Below are 17600 nucleotides of genomic sequence, written 5' to 3' on the forward strand. Positions count from 1 at the left end.
ATGGCCCTTAGGTGAGACCCTATCTCTTAATCGTTGGATTAAATTGGTTAAATTGATTCAACAGTTAAGAAATAGGACCTCACATAAGGGCCATAGATAAGACCTTCACTATAGAATGACTCAACTATTTTGATTCAACAATTAAGAGATATGACCTTATCTAGGACCCTTAAATAAGACTCTCACTAAAGAATTATTGAATTGTACCAACCACGTTGGATAATTATGGACTACGCACTATTTATCATGACTCTCTTTGTAATTTACGGAGTGTGGGATTCAAACTTAGGTAGAAGGGACAAGCTCACTAAGGATGACAACATGCCAGTTCGGGGCTGGGTATAACAATACCATTTCCGTCCCTGCTCCCCATCTTCACCCTCGTCCCTGATAAAAAAATTCGGGAAATCCCTTTCCCCATCTTTGTCAGAGAAGTGTCTCTCAAACCCGCCCCAAATCTCCAATTTATTTATAAACAACCAACTCCTATATAGAAAACTGAATATTTGACCCCAAAAAAAAAAAAAAAAAACTGAATATGTTCCATTTTCTTAATGTTGTTCCAGCAATTACAAACATTTATCGATACAAACAAATACATGTGCATAAAATTAAATTGAATGCCATATGCAAGAAAGAAATAATCTGAACCCATTATACTATAATCCTATTCATGCAAAATCAAATTGTAACAGTCGTATCCCCGTGTACAAAAATATATGGTTTTTAATTGAACTTGAAGTAATGTCCCAGCGCCAAAGTCCCAGCGCCAAAGTAATAAAAACCAAAAACAATCTTGCTATTACTGTATCCTCGGCCAAAAGATAAATTGATAAGAAGTTAATTGTTATAGTAAATTATAAATTTATTATATTTTAAAATAAATAAATTACTTTTTATTAAAATATATCTGTTGTCAAGCTGGGTTCGGAAATGAGAATAATAATATCATCCTCAGCCTGTCTATGATTGAGGATTTTTAAAATTCGGGGATCCCCTTACCCCACCCCTATTAGGGTATGGGAATCGATGACGACCCGACCCAACGAGGATTTCTACCATCCTTAAAGCTCACTAGTCTAACCCACATTTCCAGCAATATTAATATTAAAAAGGGTAAACTTATTTCAATTTGTTAGAATTGTACAAATTTAATTCCAAAATATGAATAGACCAACTAAATAACAAATTATATCACATATGTTATGCAAACTCGAATTAGTAAATATAGTTGAACTCTTTCACCTCCACTCATGTGATTAAAGATTCGAAATTCCAAAACATTCAATAAATATCTGCTGCTCCAACGGTTGTACTGAAAAATGTTAGGGCCGGCCCAACAATCTTAGCCCCTTGAAGGCATGATTAGGGGCCAATGACCCAATGCTTGGGGCAGGGCAATCCATCGTCATCATCACGATGCGCAAGGTTGCAGAGATGGTGGGAGGCAATAAGTTGGGCCAATGAGCTGGGAATTTTGCATCTACAACTACCATTAATTAAATTGTTTAAAAAAGGAAAGAATAAATGGATCATAGAGACAGAGAGACCTTGGAATTTCCATTACATTGACCTTAATTTTAGTTACCAAAGCCAATTGAGAAAGAAAAAGAAAACATCAAACCGAACGTTCTTCTCTCTGTGTCTAAAATGTCTATGTACTCGCAACAGTAGGAGAAAGTCGGACAAAAAACACACTTGCAACGCCATGTCGAGTCCGAGAGCGTCGACGGCCTCTACAGTCCAGGACTGCTGGGACTGCATGCTGCCGGGCCCACCCAGCCGCAACAACTTCGGATCGGCCGACCTCAGCCCATCAGGCCTCCTCGCATTTCCCTCCGGCAGCTCCATTTCCGTCCTCGACGCTCGCTCAATGCAGCTCATCGTCACCCTCCCTATGCCCCCTCCCGCCCAAGCATCCTCCTCCACGTCATCTCTCTCCCCGTTCGTCACCTCCGTCCGGTGGACCCCTCTCCCTCTCCGCCGCGACCTCCTCTCCACCGAGCCCTCGAGCTCCCACCTCCTGCTCGCAGCCGGTGACCGCCAGGGCCGCATCGCCCTGCTCGACCTCCGCCTCAAGTCCCCAGTCCTCTGGTTCGACTCCGACTCCTCCTCGTCCAAACTCGCCATCCAGGACCTCGCCTGGGTCCAGGCCCGACCCGACTCCTACCTCCTCGCCTCCATCTCCGGACTCTCCTCTCTCTCCCTCTACAACAGCTCCACCGGCCGATGCTTCTGGAGATACGATGCCGCACCCGAGATACTCTCCTGCATTCGTCGCGATCCCTTCGATTCGCGTCATTTCTGCGTCATTGGACTCAAAGGCTTTCTGCTCTCGGTCACCGTGTTGGGCGAGACCGAAGACGACGTCGTTATTAAGGAGCTTCAGATTCGGACCGACTGCTCCGAGTTGCTGAAGCTGGAGAGAGACTTGGCCGGTGGAGTCGCCGGGAACTCGTCGTCAGCGTCCGCGGCTTTCCCGCTTTACGCTGCGAGGCTCGCCTTCTCACCGCAATGGAGGCACATTCTGTTCGTGACGTTCCCGAGGGAGCTGGTGGTGTTCGATTTGCAGTACGAAGCGCCCCTATTTTCGGCTACATTACCTCGCGGCTGCGGCAAGTTTCTGGACGTGTTGCCCGATCCCAATCACGAGTACCTCTATTGCGCTCATCTTGATGGCAAGCTCAGTACTTGGCGCCGAAAAGAGTGAGTTATCCAAAAGTTTGATTGATTGCAGCCTTTTCAATTTCCGTTGATGATTTTTGTTACGCTATGCTATATCTGAAAGATTGAACCTCTCGATCAAATTGTAGAAAGTTAGGTTTTGAATTAAGCTGCTCGATGGTTCTACTTGTGCGTGAAATCGAACTGGAACTTATTGGCATTTGAACCATTTTATGACGAAGTTTAAGAAATTTTTAGATCGCAATCAATCAACTCTACTATTCTTAATATGCATTTTATATTTACGCAGACGAGAACAGGTGCACATAATGTGTTCAATGGAAGAGTTGATTCCCTCGATTGGCACATCTGTCCCTTCTCCTTTGTTGCTTGCTCTCGTCATCTCCCAATCAGATTCGACCCTCCAAAACGTCAGCAAGCTTTACTCTGATGTACCTCATTCTCCTTTCCCTGATGTGGATTTTGATAATCCTTTTGATTTTTGTGATGAACCTCTTCTTGTTTCTAAAACACATTTGATCTCCATTTCTGATGATGGAAAAATATGGGACTGGCTCTTGACTGCTGAAGGGGCTGAAGATAATCCAAAGGATGATACAAACTTGGATATCAGTGAAGTCCCAGTTCCTGGGACCAATACCAACATTCTAGTTTCTGCTACTGGAGGACTTGACATGGAAGCAAGTAAACAAACAGGCAGAAGCCGACCTTCAAATTCTACTGTCAGCCATACGGATACATCACTTAAGGTTGGTTTCTGGATTATTGCTATTCTTCCAACTTTCAATTTTTCATGGTTAATACTGGCTAGAGAATTTAATGCAACCTGAACAATGGATGTGAATTAGATAGCTAGATGCAATTCCTACTCACATCCCCGTCTAATTAAACAGATATTGGTATTAATTGGTTACACAACCTTGTTTAGATCCTCCCAAAAGGACAGACGCACCCACCCATACACACACAGGCCCGATGAATATGTATTTTAGTGGTTGCATATGGTTCAGAGCAGAACTGGTTTTGTGTTCATATACTTTCTGTATATCTAGCTGTAAATTTGGTCATCTAAATGTTTCTTTATTTCCCATTCACTGCAATGTTACTCCAGTAGAAACAGGACCACAATACCGGATTACCAGTCTTTTCTTTTCTTTATTTTTTTTCTGTTATAGTCGTAAGAAGCCAAAACTCCATGCTGCCAATCCCATTTAGTGCAAAGTTCAAATATAAAATTTCTGCATGCTTAAAGAGCCAACTTACTGATGCAGATTAGCTTAGTTGGACAGCTTCAGCTTCTTTCTTCAGCAGTGACTATGCTAGCTGTACCTTCGCCTTCTTCAACAGCTACTTTGGGCCGTTAGTTCATCCTGTCACTAATCTACTGTATATGTTGATTTTATATATATATTTTTTGTAGAATATTTTGAGTTAGCATCATTTTGGGAGAAATTATAATACCATGTAAGTTGATTATGTATGAAGGTGGGGGAAACTATCCTGTTGTAGCTGTTCCATTAGTTGCTTTGGGAACTCAAAGTGGGACAATTGATGTGGTTGATGTTTCTGCCAATGCTGTTGCTGCAAGCTTTTCTGTTCATAATGGTACTGTTAGGGGATTACGATGGCTTGGAAATTCTAGACTAGTTTCATTTTCATATAGTCAGGTATGTTACAATGAATTCAAATGTTGTCAATTGTTTGATTGCTACTAGTTGTTGTGATTTAATGCTCAGCATTATCTTCGTTTAGTACATTTTTGCCCTTTAAAAAAAAATAAAGTATCATCAATCCATGTTGATTTGTTATATCTAGCATTACTTTTGTTGATATAGGTGAGTGAAAAATCTGGAGGTTTCATCAACAGGCTCATTGTAACCTGTGTTAGAAGTGGCCTTAATAGACCATTTCGGGTTTTGCAAAAGCCTGAACGTGCACCAATAAGAGCTTTGAGGGCCTCTTCCTCTGGAAGGTTGACTTCATACTTTGGTTCCTGTCTTTATTTATGGTTATTAGTTAGATCTTCTATATCCTGTGTCATGTTTTTGGGTTTACTCAAATTTATGATGGATACTTCAGCTGAAAAGGTATCTTTGTTTATATTGAATGGTTAAGAGTGAACCTTGGTACTTTCTTATCCCCTAGTTGACTTAATGTCTTAAATTGACTCCTCTACTGGATCATAGATTAAAAATTGAGGGTGTTTCAAAGTTTTGAGGCAAAATTTACAACTCTTTTACGAAGAAAAAAGAAACAGTTTCAAATTTCATTTAGTTTTAAAAAAGGGCATTTTATGGTCTTCATATGTGACATCAAAAGGTGTAATCAAGAGCCTCAGGACGCACAAGAAGTACCAAGTGGTGGAATTATGCGAAGGAAAATTTTGTTTTGGCAAATATTTCCTGCAAAGATGTTTAGTAGAAATCAATATCTGTTTTGGTTTGGCTGAATTGGCCTTGTTGACTCAGTATGGCTGAATTGGCCTATTTGGCTCAATATGGCTATCGGATATCTACACTAATGCTCCTGTTCTTCGCACTTCTTGCATCCACGTCGGTTTTTTATTCTTTTTAACTACCCTAGCTACAGAATGTAACTTTTTTGCTTATGCTTTCCAGATACCTTCTTATTTTGCTTCGCGATGCACCAGTAGAGGTTTGGGCAATGACAAAGACTCCTATTATGGTAAATTTGTTCTTTTCTTTGGTTTTATCATATTCCAATTGGAAGGATTTCCCAGCAATTTATTTCAATTACACTAAACAGAAACTTCACAATTTTCAAACCACCAGGAAAAATACGCACTTTTTATATGTATCTCACAACTCTTCCCAGTTGTATATATGTATGCATTGTGGTATTTATTACACTCTATATCTCGTGTAGCTTAGATCATTAGCTCTTCCTTTTACGGTTTTGGAATGGACCCTCCCAACGGTTCCACGACCTGTTCAAAATGGACCTGCTAAGCAATCATCATCATCCTCCAATGATCAGACATCTGTGGCATCAGATGGGACATCCTCTCCAACAAAGTTATCATCTGATTCCAGTGAGCTTGTTTACTTGATAAGTTTGTATAATATTAATTTGTATACCAGCTGCCAGTCTATATGAATTACTTCTCTTTCTATTGGATTGTTTAATTGTTCAAGAAACAGAAGTAAAGTTTTTTCTTGCTTGAAATGCAGAGAGCTCAGATGGATCCCAAGATGACACTTCTGAAAGCTTTGCATTTGCACTGGCAAATGGTGCTCTTGGTGTTTTTGAGGTTCATGGGCGGAGGATTCGTGACTTCAGGTGTGTTTCTTTTTTAATATAATGAATAGATTATCAAATCTGTATCCTATTGTAGCCACACACTGACTTTCGGTTCCAGCCAAGTTGGTCCTATAATAACGAGGTTGAATGAGAATGACAGAATTGCTGCTTTATAAGTACTGATTTTCATTTGTCATTATGTCCTTTAGATCATTTCTAGAGCATCTGGGACTTGGATTTTTCTCGCTTCTTAAAATCTTCAAACATGTTGTTTCATCCAGAGTCTATTTAATCATCAACAACTAAATATTAGTATCATTATCAGTTGTTTGACCTCTTACAAACTAATATTTCATGTAGATAAGTTTTTCTCATAGTGGCTATTCTTTGCTTGTTTCTAGACCAAAATGGCCTTCCTCTTCATTTGTCTCATCTGATGGACTAATTACTGCCATGGCCTACCGGTTACCTCATGTAGTATGTATCACATATTTTTGTATTCATTTCTGCCAATTGGTATTTTATATCATCTTCTCAATCATTTCAGATTTCTGTTCTGTGAATCATTTTCAGGTTATGGGGGACAGGTCAGGAAATATTCGCTGGTGGGATGTAACCACTGGACATTCTTCTTCATTTAACACTCATAGAGAGGGTATCCGGCGAATTAAGTTCTCACCTGTTGTGCCTGGAGACCGCAGTAGGGGGCGTGTTGCTGTACTATTTTATGACAATACATTTTCCGTATTTGACCTTGTAAGTTTGGAAAAAAAAATATTATATGGGCAATTATTCTTTCCTCTGTCATATGCATGTCAACCACCATTGGAGTTTATTTTTAGTACATATAGTAATCTACTGAATCATAATTTGCCCAAGTGGAGCAAGTAAATGTATATATGTCACTTGGATAGGAAAACGGGATGCCACTTCAGGTTATGATTGATGAACTTTATAGGCAACGAATATTCATTTATTTATAAATAAAAAGGTAAAGATAGTCAGCAGACACAATATTCCAAGAGATTTTTATGGCACTATTTGTTTTTGTCTTGTAAGATTTAGTCTTCAGTAGAGTGTTTAGGTATCACTCACTTCGTGACTCTTGTTGAGTTCCTAACTAAACATATCTTGAAATTCATCAGCATATGTTACTGAACATTCTGTTGGATGATATACATGTGGTATTATTAAATGGGTTCTTTTCTAGTATCCATGTTCATAGGACGTGACTGAGTTTTACGCGTTAGCTTACTCAGTCCTCTTTTATCCAAGTCCAGATTTGATGTTTGTTAAGTAAAATACTTTGCTTTGTTTGTCGCAACTTTACTTTCAGTTGATCTTTCTTGTCATTTTTCAGTAACTCTCTACATGTCTTAATTGCAGGATTCTCCAGACCCACTGGCCAATTCACTTTTACAGCCTCAATTTCCTGGAACCTTAGTGTTGGAACTTGATTGGTTGCCTTTGCGAACTGACAAAAACGACCCCCTGTTATTGTGCATAGCTGGAGCTGATAGTAGCTTTCGCCTTGTCGAGATTAATATGTACGTGTCAAACTTTGTTCGGTTTTATGAGTAATTTCTTTATGCCTTAAGTTATTAAGTCATAATGGGGAGGGGATGGCCTGTGTTGGTGTTAGCCATTTCTGTGCTTTAATAGTCTTACTCTTATGCAGAATTGACAAAAAACTTGGGTATACCCACCAGCCCAGATCTATAAAAGAGAGGTTCCGTCCGATGCCCTTATGTTCTCCTATACTGCTTCCAATACCACATGCCCTGGTAACTATGTTCCATTTTCCTTTTATTTGATGGAAGCAATTTTAATCTGTTCCAGTTCTATTGATTATTTGTCAATCATGCCCTTTGACAACTGGAAGTTCATGTCTGTATTAGAGTAAGACTACATTAGAGTAACAACCTATTTTTTAATTACAGGCTTTGCGGGTGATCTTACAATTAGGTGTCAAGCCCTCTTGGTTTAATACTAGCAGTACAACTTTAGATAAGAGGCCTCACCTAATTCCAGGAACTCCTAAGTCCAATGAGGATCTTCGCAGTTACATGATCGATTTACCACCTGTTGGTGACCCTGTAGTACCAGAATTGCTGCTTAAAGTCTTAGAACCTTATCGTAAAGAAGGTGGGTCCTCTTTAAGTAGCTCACATTTGAGTATCGTATTATTAGTGTTTTTACTATTAACTTATAAATGTTACATTGCTCAAGGCTGCATACTGGATGATGAGAGGGCAAAATTATATGCAAAGGTGGTGACCAACGGTTGTTCTGTGAGATTTGCTTTTGCTGCTGCAATTTTTGGAGAACCCTCAGAAGCCCTTTTCTGGCTGCAACTGCCTCGTGCGCTTAACCATTTGATGAATAAGTTAGTAAACAAGTCTCCACAAAAAGCTCCTGTGTCAGCATCAGTTCCAGAGCTTGATGATGCATCTATGCTTAGTAGGATAACATCAAAAGGAAAGTCAGTGTCTGGAACAGAAAAGAAAGATGCAATGGTAAGCTATTTTTGAGGATCTTATTACTCTCAAATTTTGTAAACAACGTGTTAAGCTAGGTTGCTATGTTACCTAACATTTCTCCTATACCTTGTGCTCTTCAATTCTAAACTATTGTTGTAGGTAATTTTCCTTCGTAAAAGCTTTGTAACGTTTCTATAATTTATCCACTTCTATGGTAAGCAGAACCAAGGTCAGCTCAGGTTAATGGCTTTTGAACAAGAAGACTTGTGGGCAAATGCTAGTGAACGAATCCCTTGGCATGAGAAGCTGGAGGGAGAAGAGGCTATTCAAAATCGTGTACACGAGTGAGTGTTTCATATCGTTCTCATGTTTTAGATGTACTGCCCCCATATTTATTGGATAAGCTTAAGCATGACTTAATGCCTTCTGGTTTAGTTGCTATTGGGTGAATATTTTATTTGGTTGGTAAAACTCCATATGTTTGAAAGCATAGAACTGGGAAGCTATTTTTGCTGAGTTCCATCCTTCCTATTGTCTTTCTTTGGCAACATGCTGAATGCCCAAGTTGCCCAGTTACTTGTACATTTAAAATTGTAGGCTTGTTAAAAAGAATGCCAGACTTTGCGTCTTGGGGTTCTTGGTTTACTTCTGATGATTTACTTTGTGTTCTTGATAATTTAGGCTTGTCTCGGTTGGGAACTTAGAATCCGCAGTTAGTTTATTGCTTTCCACCCCTCCTGAGAGCAATTACTTCTCTGCAAATGCTTTACGTGCTGTTGCTCTTTCTTCTGCTGTGTCAAAGTCTCTCCTTGAACTTGCAGTTAAGGTGAGTGCTTACTTAGATCAGCTCATGACACCAAAATGCATTTGTGACTGGAATAAAGTGGTTTAAATGTCTCAGCATTTTGTATACTTACTCTTATGTCATTTAGGTGGTTGCAGCCAACATGGTCAGGACTGACAGGTCATTATCTGGGACTCATCTTCTTTGTGCTGTAGGAAGGTATCAAGAAGCTTGTTCTCAGGTTAGGTTCTACTTTAAAAAAGTTCTGTAAACCTAGTTATCTAAGTGTGGCCTTTGTTTTCAGTTTAAATTCGTACAATTTCGCAGGTTTTGTGTCAAGTGATCACACTAATCTTCTTTATTCTAGCTTTTCTGCCTGTAGAATCTGATCTGACTTGTATTGGTTTGCATTATCTTATATTACCACCAATTACCATGACATCTCTTATGCAGCTACAAGATGCTGGGTGTTGGACAGATGCTGCAACTTTAGCTGCTGCGCATTTAAAAGGATCTGACTATGCAAGGTTGTTTACTTTCTATTCACCATTTCTGAGGTCCCCTACCAGTTTTTTTTTTTTTTTTTTTTTTCTCTATATACTTTTTAGTTGATTAGCTTGCTGCTTATTGCTGGCCCGGTAGCCTAAACGTGGGTTTTTATTTCTTCATATATTTATATATCATAAGTTCATAATGTATCGTCATTTGGTGACATATAAACTCATCCCCACGTTTGCTGCTTGTCTTTTGGCTAAACAGATCCATTTCTTGTCCCCTGATTTTCATTTGTACAATTATAATTTTCTTTCACTATGGTTATGGTAGCTGAATTGTGTGTATTATGTTCTTCCAGGGTGTTACTAAGATGGGCTTCGCATGTCCTTCGCGCTGAACACAACATATGGAGGTATCATTATTTTACTCGTTCAGGTTTTTAAAATGGAAATTGTTAAAAAGTATTTTATAAATTCTTTTTTTCTCATCTGACTTGCACTAAATGATCCATTGGCAGGGCTCTGATTTTGTATGTTGCAGCTGGTGCGCTGCAAGAGGCATTGGCAGCACTTCGTGAAGCCCAACAACCGGACACAGCAGCTATGTTCATCCTTGCTTGCCGAGAAATTCATGCCAACTTCATCTCTGATTTAGTGAACTCAGATGATGAATCTAGTTCTTCAATCAAGGACAAGCTGCTTCACTTGCCTGGGTTGGGCCCTGAGAATGAAGATGTTGTTGCAGTCAGTGAATATTATGGGCAATACCAAAGAAAATTGGTGCATCTATGCATGGACTCGCAACCATTCTCTGAATGAAGGACTAGGCCTGGTCACGTGGTACAACTTATTCATTTTCTCCGTATTTTACGGTAAGAAATGGCAGACTTTCGATCGATAAAACAATCCACAACCCTTACTAGATTCATGGGCCAAAAGCAATTTGACGTTACGAGGACATGAAAGTGATACCTGGCCAACTTCAAGAATGGTCATATTCTTAGCCAGCAATCGACTGAGAGAAATTTTTGGTTTTGAAATTGGATCTGCTTGTTTGCAACTGCAGCTATGTAGTTTAGGTAGAAAACGTTACTGGAAAATGTTGTAAATGTAGAAAATTGTCAAGAGAGATCTATGTCAAAGTATATAATGTTTTTGTGTGGTAGGAATGTGTAATGATGTTATTTCTTCATTTTGACAGGAGAATATCTAAAAAGTGTCTCTCATATTAAGGCTTTGTACATTTTTCTGGTCAACCATTTTGTGGCTTTCAGGAGGGGCCGACGTTTTCTTTATTGGGCTCTAGCTGGGCCATCATTTTGGATACTGGGCCCAAGTATTCGTTATTGGGCTTAAGCTGGGTCATCATTTCGATACTAGGCTCAATTATTCGTTATTGGGCTTTTCTTTGGGCCGAATTATTTGTTATTGGGCTTTTCTTTGGGCCGAATTATTTGTTATTGGGCTTTTCTTTGGGCCTTCATTTCATTACTGGGCCCAAGTATTCATTGTTGGGCATTTAGTCGGGCCGACATATTATTTTTGGCTCAGTATTCGTTATTGGGCTTTTCTTGGGGAGGAATCATTCGTTGTTGTGCTTTTGTTTGGGCCGGAATTTCCATTCTTTAGCCCAATTATTCGTTGTTGGGCTTTAGTTGGGCCATCATTTTCGATAATGGGCCAAAATATTCATTATTGGGCTTTTAGTTGGGCCGACATTTTTTGGGCCCAATTTTAGTTACTGGGCTTTTCTTTAGGCAGAATTCGTTATTGGGCTTTTATTTCGGCTGACATGTCCATTATTGGGCTTCAGTTATGCAATCATTTTGGACACTGGGCCCAAATATTCATTATTAGGCTTTCATTGGTCCATATATTCTTTTTGGGCCTAACTATTCATTACTTGGGCTTTATATGGGCCAAATTATTCATTGTTTATATTAAGTTCGGCCATCATTTTTTATTATTCGTTACCGGGCTCTTCTTTGGGCTTCAATTCATTATTGGGCCTAAGTTTTCGCCATAGAGCCTTTGGTTGGGTCACCGTAGTCATTTCTGGGCTGTCTTATTAGCTCTTGAGCTTCAGATATTGGGCCGAATTTAATCAGCAGGAGGGTCTTAAACTCTGTACAAAGACGACTTTTGTTACTGACGTAACTTATGATGACACCTTACATCTGTTTTGCAATAGCTCAAGAATTCTGTAATGAGGGCCCTTAGCTGAAGTCCTCACTATAGAATGATTCTGCATTAGCTACTATTGATATACAGGGAAGAAAAAAAAAAAAAGGCCTGAAACAAGTTTACGGAATTGCTGCAGGAGTCCTATCTATAGAAATATATAAGTGAACGCGAAAACCCAACTTGAAATATCAACCCACTTCGAGTTCAAGCTCCGTTAAATTTAAGAGCTGCATTCATCAGGGAACAACACCTATCAGGAAATTGGAGCCTTTGCCCAAAACACAAGGACCCAGTAAAAATATCCTGAGCAGCAGCTACTTCGTATTGTAGAACTCCACACTTTGATTGTGGTCACACTACTGCCCACCTGAACAAAATATTGAGGACAACAGAGTGAACTCTCACAATAAGTTATAATATATACATGATGATTATGAAAATGTGCCTAGACTTTGAAAATATATACACATGATGATTTGAAAATGTGCCTAGACCCGATAAATTCAGTTTCACAAAGGCTAAACATCAATGTGCACAGATTTCTTTTAAATATTTTGGAAAAGCAACAAGACCCCTAGTTGTCCAAGGTGCAACCCAAGCACCTGATTTTTTTGGAACAAAGAGAAACATACAAGATAACACTACATTCATAACAATGCAAATCATCACTGAAACAACCACAGATGGGAGACAACCACATCCAGCATTGACCCAAATTATGTAACCTTGATACAACTATTGCCCCACATTAACTATCCATACACAGAAGTTAACAATAAGATTGCAGCAGTTGCATTTGTTTCTTAATCGCCTGTGGCACAACTGATCAGCATCGAGCATGCAACTAACAAGCATAAAACAGAATTATAACTATGGTTGTATTTTATAGTGCAACATACTGGCCCCCAGCCACACAAGTGGCTGCATGACTTAATTTATAGGAATATAGGTTTGTTCACAGAATTATGTTTCCAGAAAGTGTCCTAGCCTCCATATGTACCTTATGTAGAACGAGTTCACCTTGCAAGTTTTACAACTTTGTCTCACTTAACATTGGTCCTGCGAGGCCCCTGTCCTGCCTTCCCGAGGTGGCCTCCTCTTCAAGAACAGAACAAAATAAACGAATTTAAACACATGAACAAAGGCTAAATTTTCTCTATCTAATATCATGGCATTAGGTTGGTTAAATTATACAAATATTATGGGCCTTTAACTTTAACTTTTTCTTTTTCCCCAGGTGTAAAAGTTATGAAAATAATTCCTGCCACTAACTAATCGGAGATCCTTTCTTGCTTGAACGAGGGAGGCAGCCAACCTTGATGACGATTTTAACTTTTGACAACAGAAGTTCCAATTAAGGTTCAAACCATAGCATCAAATTTGTTTGTTAATGGTCGGTGGGGCCACTGATCAGCACCAAAGCATAAAACAGAAAAATATAACTTAACCATTGCGTTTTATAGGGCAGAAAATTTTCCCTATCAGCCACTCGTGTGAATCTTAATTTACCTTAGAAACAGCATATACTTGTATTACAAAACCGTATTGAATAAATCACTATTTTCACGATACAAAATGTGTAACGGCCCAAATAAACCCTAAAGGTTTCACAGCTTGTAATCTAAAACTCTTCTTTGATAATGATGTGCAGAAAGATTTTCAACAATAGACACTCTTCTTATGAGGTGGAAATGCTTCAACAAATAAACAGTAATTCAATGCCTTCCATCACAAATAAACAGTCATTCAACGCCTCCAATGGCGATAACCATGTTCATGATTATTTTCATTATATATATCACCACTATATAAATAAATAAAACTATTATCATAATCATTTATTATTAGTAATTTTATTTTCATTTTTCTTAAAAGTATAAGGCGTGAAGAAATTAACCTGCACATGAAGATCGAGAAGGTAAAGATTTGAACATCTGTGAGTCAATCCGTCTCAAAAAAGGAGAGAATCGCTTGAATCAATTCCGAAGCGCACTCAGGCTCCACCAGATCAGGCACATCAGCCACACACGATCTGCCCAACAACAAACCCTAACGTTACACCATCCGAAACACCGCGACCCTGAAATCGTTCATCCACGGGCAAAACCAGCGACCTCGCCATCGACGATCGTCTTCGAACCCAAATTGGATCGAATTACTGAAACAACCGGCCCAACCGATCGAACACGATCATCGCAAAGGCGTCAGATCCGTCGAGTGTGTTTGAACGCGATCTTCGCAAAGGCCTCAAACCCAAACGTCACTAACGTATCAGTGATTGCGATCGTAGATGATCTCGTCGAATCGAATCAAAGCTTCTTGGCGTCGGGGATTAGATTAGGGCTTGGAGACGGTTGGCGGGTTTTCTGTGCTCTGTTTGGGCTTTGGGTTTTTGTTACTCCTAAGGGCTTATGAAAACGATTGTCTGAGATCTCAGTTTGTCGATTTGGATGGGCTACGGGCTTGTTTGGTTTTGTTGCTTCTCTGGCCCAAGAAAAGAAGTGGCCCGTGTTCAATAAGCAATAAACTTGGATTGTTACTTATTCAGGGCTGGGGCTGTTTGGTTGATGAGTAACAATAAACAATTTTGGATTTCATCCGAAAACTTGGATTGTAATTTGATTTTGTAGCTACAGAAGAAAGTCGAACAAACATCAACATGAACTTGTTAATAAAATATCCTACGTATCAGAGAACAATTTTATACAAGTATAGGGATGCATTATTTTTATGTTTAAAAGACTATTCAAGATAAATATGTCGCAGGTAACATGTTAGAACAAGTATCTTTCTTCTACAAGAACAACCAAGGTATCTCAAACATGAACAAACCAAGGTGTTCAGAGGCGAAGCTCGAATCAGATAGGTCTTGATTTAGAAGACACTGCAATGTAGCTTACAATGGCCGAGGAGTCACCATCTCCTGAACTCTTCCGGATCAAAATTATAAATCTTAATATTTTTATGTCTTTTTTCTTGAGTTCGCCCATTCCACATAAATAATAGCTTTTCTGGATTGTCTAGGCAGGATTCTATAGCGAAGGGATCGAACCTCAATCTTCCTCCGGACATCTATTAAAAATAATAAAAAAAGACGTCGAGGAAGGCAGAATGTATGTAGCATTTCATTTTAGCACGCTCATGAGTATGACAAGGACGGACAATCAGGTTTCATTTCTCATAACCAAGCTGCCAAGCCTGCTTCTACCTACTTTTTCTTCAGTGTTGACAACAAAAGTGACATGCATAGGCAGCTACATTGTCCCTCACGGACTATTCGCTTCCACAAAGGTGCTATAGAAATTTACAAGGTAATGTTATGTGGTCCAACAATTACTTGGAATCTAACTCCATTGCTCGTCTTTTCAACCAAACAGCATGATATGTAAATTACTGTAAAAGGTGGATGAGATCATTCAGATAACATACCCTTCAAGATTAACAGAATCTCCTGCGACATCGAGCAGATCCAAGCTCCTCATATTCAGCCTTGGTGACACGCATTGCTTCAAAATCAGGACTTGATGCTAAAAGAGATCCTCCTCGCCAAACACCTAGTATGGGGCTGGAAAAAAATGGACAATTTTAATAAAACTGGAAGTAGGCATGCTTAAACAGAGTAATACAGATCAGGAGGAAAGTTACTCTTGTTGAGGAGTTATGTTCACTTGATAGTCATCAGGAACAAGAGGCCGCAGCTCCTTCTCTCTGCAAAATATCAAAACAAACTTAAGGATGATTTAGTATTAAGTCTGACATTGCACAACTGAACGGAAAAGAGATCAGTACATACAGTCTATCAGAAAGTCGAGGAAATAGTGTGCTTCCGCCGGTTAAAATAATGCTGGCCAAACACACGCGGGTGAGTACTGACAATAATTTTTTTTTTCTTTCAAGTAAAATGCAGAGTTTGGAAGGTCACTTTTCATAGAGTACAGGCTGAAGATGAGGATGGCAGGAACTGACAGCTCGAACTATGCACTCTGCTAGCCCAGCCTGATTCATTCCTGCAAAAACAGGTCCAAGTTAGTGCTTTTGCTTTGTAAGAAATCATAGAGTTCCCAAAGGAATGAGCAAAATCATTACTAAATCACATACAATGTTCACACAAGTTATAGAATTTCTAAAAACCTCCTATTATGCCACACAGTATCATATTCTACAGAAACAGCTAATGACATATTTCCAACGTTATGCTCTACATGAATCAAGCAACAACTTGCAGAAGTAATAACCCCTAGCCAACATGAACAACAAAAGAATACTGTAATGTTTCATTCAACAACAAAGAATCATATATCGTATTTGTTTCAAGAATCAAACTAAAACCCCAAAAGTGTACTTTGAAACCAGAATATAAGACAAACCCAAATCAGCAGGATGGAAGATCATCTCCGGCACAAGGAACCTTTCATTTGTCAAGTCAAATTCCTGCCCAAAAACAACAAACACCACTCAGAAGTAGAAAACACACAACCAGTTACTAAATTAGCTCAAATATATGGAAGAAAGATTACATTCTTGGTTAAATCAATCTTCTTTCGATCCTCCAGCTTGTTTGTAACTTCCATCTGATCCACATCCATCTTTTGCTGCACTTCTTCAAGTGTGTCACCGTCTCCCAAAGCCAAGTATCTCTGCGCCTCTTCTGGGTTCTTAACGAACCCTTTTGTATGCGTAACACCATCAGGCAACACATACGTGCACCTGAAAGCATTCCCTTGTTTCCTGAACACCCATTTCAAGCCCAAAAAAAACAAACAAAACCCAGAAATGACATTAAACCAAATTCCAGGAAAAATAGAACAAGAAAATAGAAACAATATTAAAATAAATTCACGAACTTTGCGATCTGGAGGTCACGAGCAACGTCTAAGGAAACAAAGCAGAGCTTCTCCTTAACGTCGTCGATGAGGAAGGTCTCGTCCATGACATTGACAGAGCGGTAAGATACAAGCTCTTTGAGGTAATTGGTCAAGGCCTTGCCGCCCAAGTCGATTCGCTTAGCGGCGTAGTTGATGGGGAAGTTTTGGAAAACAGGGACGGCGTGAGTGAAAGAGAAGCCGCAGTCAACGACGAGGCTGCATTGGGCCTTAAAGGTCCGCTGGCTGGCCTCGTAGAGGTGGGCCAGGGAGGGAGAGTGGGCCACGTAGAACGACGAGAAGTTGAAGTCCTCGAAGACGAGCTCGTCGGTGGCGCGTTGGATGGAAGGGAGGGTGAAGAGGGGCTCCGTCAGGAGAAGGGACGATTGGGCCGGGTTGACCCGGAGAAGGGAGGAGAAGAGGTTGGCCCAGATCTCGCGCTGGAGATCCGGGTTGATTAGGTAGCCGCGGTCGATGGGCCGCCGGACCGCGGCGGAGGTGAGGTCCATGGGCTCGTTGGGTGAAGGATGCACCCATTTCTTGGAGGCGAGTGGGCGGTAGACGCAGTTGGGGATTATGGCTGAGGGGTCGCGCTCGCCGCCGAGTCCGGCTTTGATTAGGCCGCCGCCGTTGTCCAACACGACGACGTTTTGATGCATGTCCAGGTGGAGCGGGGTTGGGTGGTGGGGGTCTGAGACTGATTTGGCGCGAGGTTGAGGTTTAGGCGAGTGTGTGTGTGAGTGACTCGCTCGGGTTTATGCATTTGCTAAAGGATGTATTGCAACAGGAAATGAAAATGCACCAATAGGCCAATGTCAAACAAAAATTTAGAGCTTGTATTCGCTTTTGA

The 17600-nt window shown here is 40.0% G+C and overlaps 2 protein-coding genes across 6 annotated transcripts; one reads left to right on the forward strand and one right to left on the reverse strand.

Annotated features, from left to right (window-relative positions):
• LOC18769145 (WD repeat-containing protein 11) lies at positions 1381–10963 on the forward strand. Its single transcript, XM_020568544.1, has 20 exons — positions 1381–2706; positions 2975–3434; positions 3957–4044; positions 4171–4352; positions 4521–4657; positions 5304–5370; positions 5572–5737; positions 5877–5985; positions 6348–6423; positions 6520–6702; positions 7333–7493; positions 7625–7730; positions 7887–8091; positions 8176–8462; positions 8649–8770; positions 9108–9252; positions 9359–9451; positions 9664–9737; positions 10064–10117; positions 10223–10963. Exons 1-20 carry the CDS (start codon positions 1709–1711, stop codon positions 10521–10523), a joined length of 4014 nt encoding a protein of 1337 aa, XP_020424133.1. The 5' UTR covers positions 1381–1708; the 3' UTR covers positions 10524–10963.
• LOC18771683 (actin-related protein 6) lies at positions 11829–17556 on the reverse strand. 5 transcript variants are annotated; one of them, XR_002272432.1, is made up of 10 exons: positions 16733–17538; positions 16406–16616; positions 16256–16319; positions 15811–15895; positions 15682–15732; positions 15534–15596; positions 15318–15453; positions 13786–14518; positions 12889–12986; positions 11829–12255 (listed from the first exon to the last, which is right to left on the reverse strand). XR_002272432.1 is itself a non-coding variant. In XM_007204837.2 (8 exons), the coding sequence occupies exons 1-7, from the start codon at positions 17407–17409 to the stop codon at positions 15327–15329; spliced, it is 1278 nt and encodes a 425-aa protein (XP_007204899.2). In that variant the 5' UTR covers positions 17410–17538; the 3' UTR covers positions 11829–12255; positions 15318–15326. The 5 variants fall into 5 exon arrangements, 2 of the variants coding, with proteins under 2 accessions (XP_007204899.2, XP_020423294.1); XR_002272433.1 differs by lacking the exon at positions 13786–14518; XR_002272434.1 differs by lacking the exon at positions 12889–12986.

This window comes from Prunus persica, chromosome G7, assembly GCF_000346465.2.
Source record: "Prunus persica cultivar Lovell chromosome G7, Prunus_persica_NCBIv2, whole genome shotgun sequence".
NCBI classification, from domain to species: domain Eukaryota; kingdom Viridiplantae; phylum Streptophyta; class Magnoliopsida; order Rosales; family Rosaceae; genus Prunus; species Prunus persica.